Source organism: Nesoenas mayeri, assembly GCF_963082525.1.
Source record: "Nesoenas mayeri genome assembly, chromosome: 6".
Lineage (NCBI taxonomy): Eukaryota > Metazoa > Chordata > Aves > Columbiformes > Columbidae > Nesoenas > Nesoenas mayeri.
Genome location: NC_137545.1, coordinates 34,253,176 through 34,265,530, shown reverse-complemented (window position 1 = coordinate 34,265,530; position 12,355 = coordinate 34,253,176). Strand labels below are relative to the sequence as shown.

Below are 12,355 nucleotides of genomic sequence, written 5' to 3'. Positions count from 1 at the left end.
TCATTTTAAAACTGAAGCTTTACAGGTAATTGCTTTTCAGTTTCATTCATCAAGTTACCTCTTACTTGTGATAAACTTCTTACTAGTGTGGTACAACAGTTACAACATACGGTAAACTTAAATATTTGCACTTGCCTACCCATTGCATGAAAACAGCAACAATACAGAATATGGCATGAATATTTACAGAATTTGTGCTAATAGCTCTCTTAGCAGTTTTTCTTTCTTTTATCTGTTGTGTTTTGGTGTTTGAGAAGGTGAGGTAATGTTCCAGAAATGACTTTATAAGGTTTTGACTTTTCAAATGGTGGTATGGCATTCAAAATTCAAGGGAGGAAAGAGGAGAGTGTCTGATCTGGAGCACTGAAGCAGGGGCTTGTGTCCTCTCATTGGGATTCTCACTGGCCTGATCCTGGAACAAAGTGCTTAGGTGCTGCCACATAGGAAATTACTAAGAATGAAGAATCACCGGAAGGTTTGTGGTGATTTGTTAACTATTATCTGTGGTTTTTCTTTTGTCTTTTTTTTTTCCAGAAGCGTTTTTTGAAGTATTGGAATAAGAGTTGCACACAAAAACTTGTATTGTGTTCATGACTAGAAAGAAAATAAGATACTTGTTCTGATAACAGCTGGTGTGTTTGTGTGGGCAAGGCTGCATAATTGTTTTATTAACTTTCTGGCCTGTCACTCCTGGGACATGTGGACGCTGACTGTGCAGAGTTAACTCTGCTTCCGAAGAGCTGATGCTCTGTAAATTCACACCAGAGCACATCATGTAGCCAAGCCCTAAAATGCTCCAAATACCTACTGTGAACTTTGATAAATAGATATTGCTTAAGTATTTATTGCATAAAACCTTCCTGGAAGGAAGGCAGGCAAAGGTGCTGAAAAAAGTAATCAAGATACTGCTAGGAACAGTGAATTAAAAAAACTAAGTAGTGCCATAGCAGTTAAACACATAAAGTAATAATTTAATTTGTCTGTTCTGCTAATTCAGTCTATTTTTACAATTCATTTAACTGCCACAAAATGTAATAATTGCAGACTTCACTGTCCAGTTATGTTAATGCTGTTTGTACTCCTAGAAAAGGGACCAGCATGTCTAGAAGTTTGCGTTCATCTCTGTGATTCAAAATCAGGCAATATGCTGATTTTTGGCCCCCCTCTGTGAAGTAGCCAGTGAGACAGTGATCCTAAATGTGGTGGCAGTGCAGACAATGAATGGGAATCCTGTGTGGTTTGAGCCAGACTGAGCGATACAGGTCTTTTCCTTTGAAGTGCTGGATCTCTTCTTGTAGGGAGTGGAAAGATCTCAATGCCTACAGATAAAACCTCATAGATCCTCTTCCAGGCTGTGTAGAGCTCGGAGCTAAATTACTCCTCACACAGACTGTGTGGGGTTTTCACCCCTCGCGTCACTATCAACCAAGCATGAAAGCGTTTGATATTCACTGCAGCAATTACCATGGTCAAATTCTTCTTTTTGAAGGCACTTTGATATTCTTTTCTTGTTAGTAAAGTGCTGTGTATTGCTGTGGGAATTTCATAATGCATTTAATGACTCTTTAATAGCTGTATCAAAAAAAGTACAGTTAACATTATATACATCTGTTATCTTGTAGCTTCATTATTGCCATAAAATCATTTGGGATCCTCTGTGTGCACACTGAACACACCTCCGTCACCTGATAAATGACTGTGTTGTTTGACAGATGATGTCTCAGGCTGAGGGCCAGCAGAGAGACTTGATCAGGAGCATAGAATGCCTTCCTGTCTCCGGTCACCTTACATCCTTGGATCAAGACCTGTTAATGCTCAAAGCAACTTCCATGGCAACCATGAACTGCTTAAATGACTGTTTCCATATTCTCCAGTTACAACATGCTTCTCAGCAAAAGGGATCTTTACCAGCAGGTAGGTACAGGTGCTCACAAAGAACAGAACTCTACAACAAACACTTTGAATCCTTTCCTTCTTGCAAAAATAATCGTTCCACTAAATCCAATTTCACATGGGCAGAGAAAAGTGCCAGCTGTCTGGTTTCTTGTGAATTTTTCCAGAATCTGACTTGCTAGTGTTGGGTAGAACTCCATGCACATAGTGTATTTTCTTTATCGCTTATTCTATCAAGAAGTCTGTGGCAGCAGCTGCATAAAGGTTGCATCTAATTGTTGTGGAGCATCTCACAACAGAATGAAGTACATAAGGCACCACAACCAGAAGGCGCCATTGGGATGTAACTCATCGCTCAGGAACAGTAGTAGTAGAGGGGGAACTTTATGGGATTGCAGGCTCTATGATGTGTGGTGTCCAGTACAGCTCCGTCAAGTGTCATGCTTCTCTGACTTTTTTTCACACACTAAATACATATTATAAGCATTTACACATGTGTAGGTTTCATTTCTAGTTAAGCATTAACCTGTGCAAAATAGTGCTTTGTATTTTATTACTGAAAGTGTTTATTTATTAGTATTTTTATTTTGATTTAACATCCTAGTCTAAAACATAGGCTAAGGTGTCAGTTTTCATTCTGAGGCCAGAACAGACTTGAAAGCAAATTGTTCCACCTCATTTTTGTGCAGTGTACTGAACTGAATATGTTCTTTCCTGTTTGTAAATTCTTTTGCATCGTACTGTGATTTTGTTTTTTCATGGGTTTACTTCGTGTTTTTTTGTGGCGAAAAAGCTTTTTCGGATTCTCAAATTCTTCTCTTACACAACAGATAGGGTAGATATGCTTAGTATGTAACAAAGTACACTCATAAGTTGTCTCTTACCTTATCTTTCCCATATTCCTATCATATTTGTGGTACTTGCTTTGCCAGTGCATGTTATTTCAGAGCTATAATTAATTTAGCTTCCAAGAGGAAAAAAAAGCTGTATAAAAGTATTAAAACTATATTGTTTGTGATTCTTAAATCACCACAGGCATTAAAAGAAAATGTGTGAATAGGATGAATTAACTTTTTTTGCTGTATTTGAGTTTAAAATACCATTTTAAAACATGGAAAACTGGATGGCACCACCCCAAATATTTGGCTGAACTTCAGAGTTACTCACACTGAAAGAACTCTTCCAATTCCCTTTTTTTAAACTGTAGATGCATAACTGCGGGAGGTATACCTTAGGAGTCTCTTTGTTTTGACATTTTTGCATGTCTTACTAAGGTGACCCACTAGTACCAGGAGGAATAAGTAGAGCCCATGAGCACCACTGTAATAATTTGTGAAGAAGGTAGTGTTTTTTTTATCCTTGATGAGTGTTTTTGGGTCTTATTTTTAATTTTTTTTAATCATTCAGGGAAAAGCTCAATTAATCTGACTGTCTGACTGCAGTTCAGTTGGTATCTGCTTGTTAATGGCCAAATCTACAAACATTGCTTTAAGAAGTCCAAGTCTTGAAGATTTCTGGTGGTGTCGTAGGGAGGTGGACAGAGCAGGGAGGAGCAGCAGGTTGGATTACTGGGGCCAGAGTTGATTTTTTAAGTCTATTTAGCTTAGATTTCCCCCCACACTTGGGAGCAATACTTATTCTTCTGGTTCAACTGGTGGAGTCTTTTTGGTGGGCTTCAGAGGGTCATACAGAATGGAAAAGGCTTGTGGCCTAATGCAGATGCTGCAGGAGGTGTTTTTGTATGTAAGTGTAGGAAAACATCAAATGAGGTAGGGAAAAAATCTCGAATACAGACTGTTCTGTCTAATAAAACATATAAAAGCACTATTTAGTTTTCCGAGGATCAAAAAAGCAGGTCAGCACACTTCAGCTGGGTCCAAGTGAAATGCTGCAAGAAGTGATGATGAAGAGGAGGCTTGTCTAACAGAATGTGAATTTAAACATGAAGCAGAAAAAAGTATTTCAAGGTCTATTGGAGTGGTACTTGACTGCTAAGAACGCGTTGAGCAAGTGCATGGCAGGCTTGAAAAACAAGGATTTAGAAATTATGTATTAGTGCTGGGTTGCTATAAATTGTTCAAAGAGAAAAAAATAGCAGAAGGATGAAAATACTGCTCCAACTGCTTCAAGCTGGACCATAAATCACAGATTTAAAAGATGAACAGGGAAGTTACAGGTATTAACTTTACCTAAATTCAAGTCAAAAGGGGTGAAATGTGCTGGATTTAAAAAAAAAAAAAAGTACTTTATTATCATAAAGGTGAATTGTAACAACAATTTGCAACTCTTGAAGAAAAATGTTGAAAGTGAAGACTATGGACTGTGAGAGGTCTGTGTTGTAGCAGAGGGGAGATGCTGAAAACTGTTTCAAAAAACATGGGTGAAGTCTTTTGGGGGAGGAAGTGATTTCAAGAGAATAACTTGTGCTACCTGCAACAGTCAAAAGCAGATTTTGAACATGATCTTCCTGTAGAAGAGGAGTAATGGTGTGCTATCCTATCTTCTCATAAAGATTAAAACACAACTTGTAGCTCAGATCACTTTAAAAAAAGGTGTTTTTTTGTTAAATTTAACAGCAAAAATTAAGCAGAGCTTAACAATAAATTTTAGAAGTAGCTGATAGAGAGTATAAAGGAGGCTACTTGTGAAATTGAAGCTAATACTGAGGCAGTGAATGTGGATTAAATGCAGCCTAGAACATGCGGTTAGAGATTATGTTGTTGAAAGTTACAGCTCAGAAAACAGGTATTGTGAAGAGGTTTTAAAGATGAGTAAAAACCTTTTCAAAAAGGTAAGTGTGACAGTGATGTTCTGAGCATCTTGTTTTTTGACTTCTTTGAAACTTCTGTTTAAATAGCTTAAACCGCTGGGGGATTCTTGTTTCTTTTTGTGTAATGGATTTAGGAGTAATAGACTTAATGAAAATAACTGTGTTGCTATGGAAAAAGTTGTCTTGTCCCATAAGTAAAACTGGGCTTTTTTCCCACCGCAGTATATTCCTGGTAGAAATGCTGCTGTTTAACTGAATTAAGCTCATTTTGAGGGTGTGACCTAGTTCCAGGTCACAGATGTCTTGAAAAAAGGGTTGTGGAACATATAGGAAGAGAAAACAGACACCTCAGTGTAGGTCCCTGAGCACGAGAAACTGCCATATGGTGGTGGAAATTCAGACTTCTCAATAACTTCAGTGTTTGCAACCTGGCCAAGATGGTTTGCCAGCTTGTGTATTCTTCAGTAAAAACTGATTGGAGTCACCTGTACGTTTATTAGCCTTTGAAAAAGAGTGGAACATTTGTATTATTAATGAGGAACCTGATCCATTCTGAAAAATTAGCTGGAAGTAACTAGAGATGCTGGAGTCATTGAGTTGGGTAATAGCTTTCCAAGCCCTGCAGCTTTTTTTTTTGAGCAACTATTATTTATTCAACACTGTGTGCTTACCTGGAAAAAGACAAGTTACCCTCTCCAGAGGAAAAAAAATGGCAACAAAACTTTTGCTTTAGCTCGTTTTCATCTAGAAGTTTGAGAATCTGATAAGTGACTGACTCTCTTTTCATTTTGGTACCAGGTAAAGATAATTGTGTGGGTTACTTAACATTCCTGCAGTGCTGGGTTCTTCCTGCGGTGTCTGATTACACCTTTCATGACACCAACTAGTTTCTCCAGTCCAAGTTGCATGTATTACAGCTCACCAATCGCAGGGTTTGTGCTAATGATCGCTGAAGGTGGTGTCTCATTGCACCACCTTTGTTTAGTGGCTGCTGAAGGGATTGGCTGCAGCAGGAATTGGCTGCTTTCAGCTGATTCCTTTAAAAAAAGAAATATATATAGCTCTTTTGTGAAAACTGCTACTCGCTGACCTTCCAGAGAATGAGCAAGTTTCAGCGCAAACTTTCTTTTGCTTCAGGAACAACAATCAGTTGGTTGGATCCGAAGATATCTCTGGCAAACCACTTCAAAAATGGAGCAGCGCAGAATTTCCCGGCAGAGATAAACAAGGCAGCATCAGTCAGAGAAGAGCAGCCCGTTGCAGAGCCCTGCCAGCTAACAAGGGTAAGGTAATGTGAACATCCCGTTTCTGTGGGGAATTACTTTGAGGAATACCTGTAAATGCTTCAATCATATTCTCTGAAAATGATTTAATGACAAATCTTTTCACACTTCTCGATTAGCTGTGTTGGAAGAGTGAGTACAGTTGCAATAAATGAAACTTTCTAATTGCTTTTTCAGTAATTTTTGCTGCTTTATGTAATGGGCTGTTAAGTGGTGGGAGCCAATTGGGCTGATAATGCAAGGTGTTGAAACAAGCAGTGTTCCCTTGCATTTTGACCAAAAACAACTGGAAACTGAAGTGCAAAATCCTGACTGGAATGCATGACACTCAAAATAGGCCCAAGAACTGCCTAAGCAGATGAAAGACAAATTAAATTCCAGCTATTAAATCTCCCTGTCCTTCTTTCCTAGCTCTTGCTGTGTCTGTTTTTCTTCATCTGAGCAACCCTCATCACTTCAGGATGGCTTAGTTTATTTGAAATACAGCTGCAGTCTGTATCATTATAACTGTCAGAATTGATTTCAAGTACAAAATATGAAAGTAAAAAACCAGCAGGGATTATGATAAAGAACATGTTTTCCTAACTGGGCTAGAAAATCGTAATTGCATTCTTTTTATACTAGTTGGTTTCACACAGTTGTTTGGATGAGACTGTATCACTGTGAAAAGAAAACGTGCTGTTTTATGTCTCTGCAGCAGCACTGTGCTATCTTATGGTGAAATCAAAACAAAGATTTTTTTCAGTTGTTATAATTTATAGATTTTTAAATGAATCTGAGTAGTTGCTACTAAGTTAAGAAAAGAAAAAATGAAACAAATCAGAAGCTTTCAAAGAAATAACTTAATTCCTTAAAATAATTGAGTTATAGTCCAAGTGCTTCATGTATATCATTGTCTGTGTTTGGAATATGACTAGTCTTATGGCTCCCCTTGGATATTTTCAGCTCTTATTTATGATAGCAGAACAGTGTAGCCTCTTCGGAAAGGAGTCACCTGTGTGATACTGCAGTTGTCATCATGGTTTGAGCTCTGTGTGGAGGCCTGGCCTTCTGTTTCTGGTGGTTTGAATGTTCATACCTTGAGCTGGAGCAGGTGCCTCTGGCCGAAGGGCTTTGCTTGGGCAGTCGCGTATCGCTGCCCTCCTGCGGCATTCGGTGCCTCTCCCCTCCACATCTGCCCCCCTCCAGCTGTTTGCCCCAGGAGGATGCTGCACGGAGCCCCGGGGACACCCCATCCCTGCTGCCTGAAGTGTCCCACCTTCTGCTTGCGGGGTGGTGGTTGATACAACAGCACTAATATAATTTCTGCTAGTGTGTCTGGATGCCTTGGTTATAACAACAGACAACCCATGTGTGTATGTTGTTTTTATAAAACTATCCCAGGTTACTTTTCCTTCTCTGTTACATGTTGGCACTAGCAGCAACACTAACGCTTCTGAAGACCAGCCTGTAGATACGTTTATTGCTTGTCACCAGGCACATCAGTGGGATCTACCGTTTGCTGTAGCCCTTGGAGTAATGATGGCAACACTAGGAGGCCTGAAGTCAGGCGGAGGTGAAGGAGTGTTACTGAGATAGTTGGAATTCCAACTAGCTTTTGCTTCACTATTTTTGTCTATGTATTAGATGCTTACCATAATGTTAGCTCACAAAATTTACAGGAAAACAGGTCATACTTGCTTTTAAGCTTAGCTTTTTTTTTTCCTCCCCTGACCCATGTGAAAAATGGTGAGAAAACTTAGACTGAATCTTCCAAAATGAAATTTGCACCGAGTTATCTTAATGTCTCTTTCAGTTCAACTGTTGTTTATCTTGGGTGTTAATTCCATTGTATAGCTCTCTATACTTCTAGTCTTTTCTTCATACATGGACAGCTAAATACAATATGAAGTCCTTTCTGGATATTGTCACATCTTTGAGTTGATGTTTATGACTCTTATCACAGGAACCTGAAGAAATAAATCCGGAGGAGGAGCTGGAGGATATCTGTGATGATAAAGAAGATGACCTAGGAGCAGTGGAAGAGCAGCGCAGTGTTATCTTGCATCTCTTGTCTCAGCTGAAACTTGGCATGGACTTAACAAGAGTAAGTAACTGATGTGTGATGACCGGCTGCAGTAAAAGTGTCGTTTTAAATTCAGCTGCCATATTGAGCAATATTGAGTTTAATATGAAATAGTGGCCTGTAACAACTTCAGGTCTCAAGATCCAGTTTGACACAGGTTTTTAAGTGAAATGTGCTGAGGGGGTGGATTTTCTCTAATACAGCTGGCCATATCTTTTCTATTACATTCTCTTTTTGGCTTTCCTATAATAGCCTGTTTTCTTTCCCGCCTTTGCACCTTACTCGTTCTGTGTTGTTTTCTACAGCCTTTTCATGTTTTTATCTTTATTTGGCTTTTTTCTCTTTGTAAATTGCTTTTCTGGGACCTCTGATCACTGTGTTTTGCTCACATTTTAGAAGAGGGAGAATAAATTTCGGTCTGAAAGTGTGTCCAAAACAGGACAGAACCCTCCACCTGAGAATTTCCCTTACAAAAATGTCTGTCTTTGTTTTACTTAATTAGAGCTTTCTGGCTTTTTCTCTTATTTCAGGTGGTTCTTCCCACATTTATTTTAGAGAAGCGATCATTGTTGGAGATGTACGCGGACTTCATGTCCCATCCAGACCTCTTCATTGCAATCACCAATGGCGCTACCCCCGAGGAGAGGATGATCCGCTTTGTGGAGTATTATCTCACGTCATTTCATGAAGGTCGCAAAGGAGCCATCGCAAAGAAACCGTACAATCCCATCATCGGGGAGACGTTTCACTGCTCCTGGAGGCTGCCGAAGGGCGATGTAGCCACTGATGCTGGCAGCAACTTCTCTGCTCACTCCCCTTCAGAGCAAGGAACTTTCTCTAAAGATCTGGAAGGCCAAACAGAGCTGGACTATTATACAGTAAAATTTGTAGCCGAGCAAGTGTCCCACCATCCTCCTGTCTCAGGGTTTTACGCCGAGTGTGTAGAGAGAAAGATGTGTGTCAATGCCCATGTCTGGACAAAAAGCAAATTCTTAGGAATGTCAATAGGAGTGACAATGGTTGGTGAGGGTAAGTGGAACTTCTGTCCTTTATTCGTTTTAGAAAGCTGTTAAAATATTAGTTTGAGGGGATATTTGATGTTGTGTGCCTCTGGCTGAAATATAGGTGAGTACTGCTCGTTAGTTTTCTTTCAAAGACTTCTCAAAAAAAATTTGCTTGTAGAGATGTCAGCTACTATTGTGGGCTTTCATGTTGGTTTTTTTTTAATGTATTTTTGTTTTTCCTCTAGTCTCTGTGATCTGTAAACCTCAATGTGCAGTTATTCAGTGACTTCTTACTTTACTGTTTGCAAAGTACAGAAGATACTGCAAGTCCTCATAAACAGCAGATTTTCATATCGGGGGAAAAAAAAAACCTACGTAGGTTTATGCTTTACCAAAAATCAGGATTATATTTGGAAATAAAAATTCAACTTTTAAACTAAAGGGCAGTTACTATAATTGAAACATTTGTAAATATCAATTTACAAGCATCAGGCAAACTAATTTGCACCAGATGTTTATGGAATAGAAGTGGGATTCAATTTGCATATATTGCACTTATGTATCTTACTATGCAAGTTTGGATTTGAACTACAGAAATTGGTTCATTTAGTGAGAAAGGTAACTGCCGTTACACCATAATGTCCATTTAGTGCCAGTGTTTACTGTGAGAGATAAGGCAGCATCTCCTGTTCTGTGTACCCTGCGTACATGTCTCAGTAACTGGGGATTCTGGGCACTTGCGTGACTACTGCATGTATGATGGGATGTGGAAACATCTTGGAAAACCCAAAGAAAGTTCTATTTTTTTTTATCAGATTCTTGACATTTATTGCAAAAGCTACTGTTAGGAAAAAGAGTTGGGTTTATCTTGGCAGAGAGGTGCGGTGAGGAGAGTTGTATCTACCACCTGCCTTCAGGTAGGGTGAGATGTGTTACAGGGAAGGAAAAAAGGAGTATTAGCCTTCCTCAGGATCTGCAGGTAAGGGTGTTCATTCAGTATTTCCTTTTGGCAACATAAGTCTTATGTTGCTGTGTTCCAGAACCATCAATGAGAGAGGGACCAGCCCTTTTACCTACTACTGAAAAGTATATTGCACAGCACAATGTTGTACTTCATAGGGCAATGTTATTAGGATTAATGTATTTTCCCAAAAGAAACATAAATGCGTGTTACTCAGGTTGGTAATTTCAGGAAAATGTTTGTGTCTTGAATCTGTAATGAATTTCAATTTCCTGTGTGTGTATGGTGTTTGTTTTTTATGTGTGTATGTGAGGAGCTATGAGGAAGATTAGTCAAATGTAGTATTTGCTGTCTGTCTCAGTAACTTGTTTGATCTTTTCTGAAGTGTTACTGATTTAGGGATTCTTGTATTTCTTCACACAGGTCTCCTAAGTCTGTTGGAACATGGGGAAGAATACACGTTCTCTCTGCCCTGTGCATATGCTCGGTCGATTTTAACTGTTCCCTGGGTAGAACTGGGAGGAAAAGTCAACATTAACTGTGCAAAGACTGGATATTCTGCAAGTATTAACTTTCACACCAAGCCCTTCTATGGTGGCAAATTGCATCGGTGAGAACACTTTTCTTTTTCCCCTGTAACACACACTCTGGAACCGCTGTGTAAATACTGTTCTGTGTACTGAATAGTTCTCATTGGATAGTCTGAAAAAGTGTAGGTTTTTCCTGTTTAAAAATACTTGAAGGTATTATTATGGTCTTAAACAATACCATAGCTAAACAATTGAATCTCTTGTGATCCTCAAATGAAAAAATCAGGTTGCCTTTAAAGAGAGTAAGGAAGTTCCATCCTTGTCTATGTGTTCAAGCCAGTGGAAAGACAGAGCTCCTGGGTTTTATTTGTGGCTGCCACAGATTGTCTTATTACTGACAGAAGTTGGTTAATTTTTCCTGTTTTTTCTCTTGGCTCCTGGTTTGAAATGGGGTTGATCTTGCTGTTTTAAAGGTTTGCATGTTTGTAACACGTGCTGTCGTTGCATTGCAGGGATCATTAGTAAATAGTCTTCTGTTTCTTACTGTTCTTGGGATTTCTGTATAAGAAGCATAAGACTATCAAGTTAAGCAACTTGCAGAAAATCCCTAGGTAAAAATACCTTGTTTTAAAGGCAAAAATTATGTTCTTGCAGTGGTAATTCATGTGTATGAATGTTCAAAAATTCACAGGTAAAAGAAAGATGATCCAGGGAAAGATACTTCACGCGGATTCCAGGAAGTATCTGCACACTTAGTGCAAAATCACTGATATTGATGGTTTTAGACGTTTTATAGAAAGACCTCTGCAGATTAACCTTGTACTAATAGACATTTAACTGAGGAAGGAGAAATTTAAGTAGTAATCATACAAAGAATATCTTATTCCAGCTCTCAGCCATTTCCTGGATAGTGCTTGTTTAAACCTTCCTTAGATTAAATGTGTTAGAGATGATAATAATAAAATACATAACAGCCTAGAATATAAGAACTTCTTAAATGTGGGTTGCCTCTCACAAGTTGCAAAAAATCAGCAGTTTTCTCTAAATCCCTTTTCCTGAAACAATAGGGTAGGGTGGCTTCAAGGAGAACAAAACGAAACAACCAAATGAGCAAAACCCAAACATCAAAACCTCCATCTTAAAGCACTTTTCTCCATAAATTCCTGTACATGCTTTGAATTTAAATTGCAGCCATAGCTCCCCTATCCCAATGGCATCTGGAAAACCAAATATCACGTGTAGCTCTGTTTCACTTGTGGCAATTTTAAATTATGAGTAGTTTGTGATTTTTTTTGTTTCCATTGCTTACAGTGTGTCTTCCACCTTGCAATAGCTCCTGTCATGCCGTGAAAAATAAGCAATAGAATGCAATTTCATGTCAGCGATTTAGTTTTGGGAACTGTTTTTTTGTTGTGTCTCTGAAAGCAGTCACAGGTGTAGAGGCTTTTTAAAGACATAACTGCTCAAGGTACTGTAGCTATTGAAAATGTGACATGGTGATGATTGGACATTGTCAAAAGAGTCTCTTGATGGGGAAGCAGCCCTGTTGTCATGGTTACGTGGAGCACAAGTCAGTTGCTATGACGACGTTATAGATTTATTTTTTTGGTAGAGTGACCCTTGTTGTTAGACCTCAGCTGGATAGTGGCTGTTTGGTCCTGCACCTCTTAGGTGAAACAGAGGATGATGATGACAAACAGCTAGGCGTGTCTCAATCAAACAAAGCTTGCACGTAAACGCTAGCAGGTTTTTATCATTAATATTAGTTCAGGCAGATATTATGAACTGCAATGCTGGGAATGGTTGTGTGTCACAGAGCAATGCAACATGAAGAAATGTAGGTTGCAAT

General features: G+C 38.9%; 1 protein-coding gene across 1 annotated transcript in view; it reads left to right on the top strand.

The window, feature by feature from the left end:
• The window catches only part of OSBPL11 (oxysterol binding protein like 11), a 37,935-nt gene that overhangs the window by 20,085 nt on the left and 5,495 nt on the right, over positions 1-12,355 (top strand). The window contains exons 6-10 of the mRNA XM_080347180.1: positions 1,713-1,914; positions 5,801-5,946; positions 7,892-8,032; positions 8,542-9,040; positions 10,400-10,586. Coding sequence (XP_080203306.1) covers positions 1,713-1,914; positions 5,801-5,946; positions 7,892-8,032; positions 8,542-9,040; positions 10,400-10,586 — 1,175 coding nt within the window. The remainder of the gene's footprint in view (positions 1-1,712; positions 1,915-5,800; positions 5,947-7,891; positions 8,033-8,541; positions 9,041-10,399; positions 10,587-12,355) is intronic.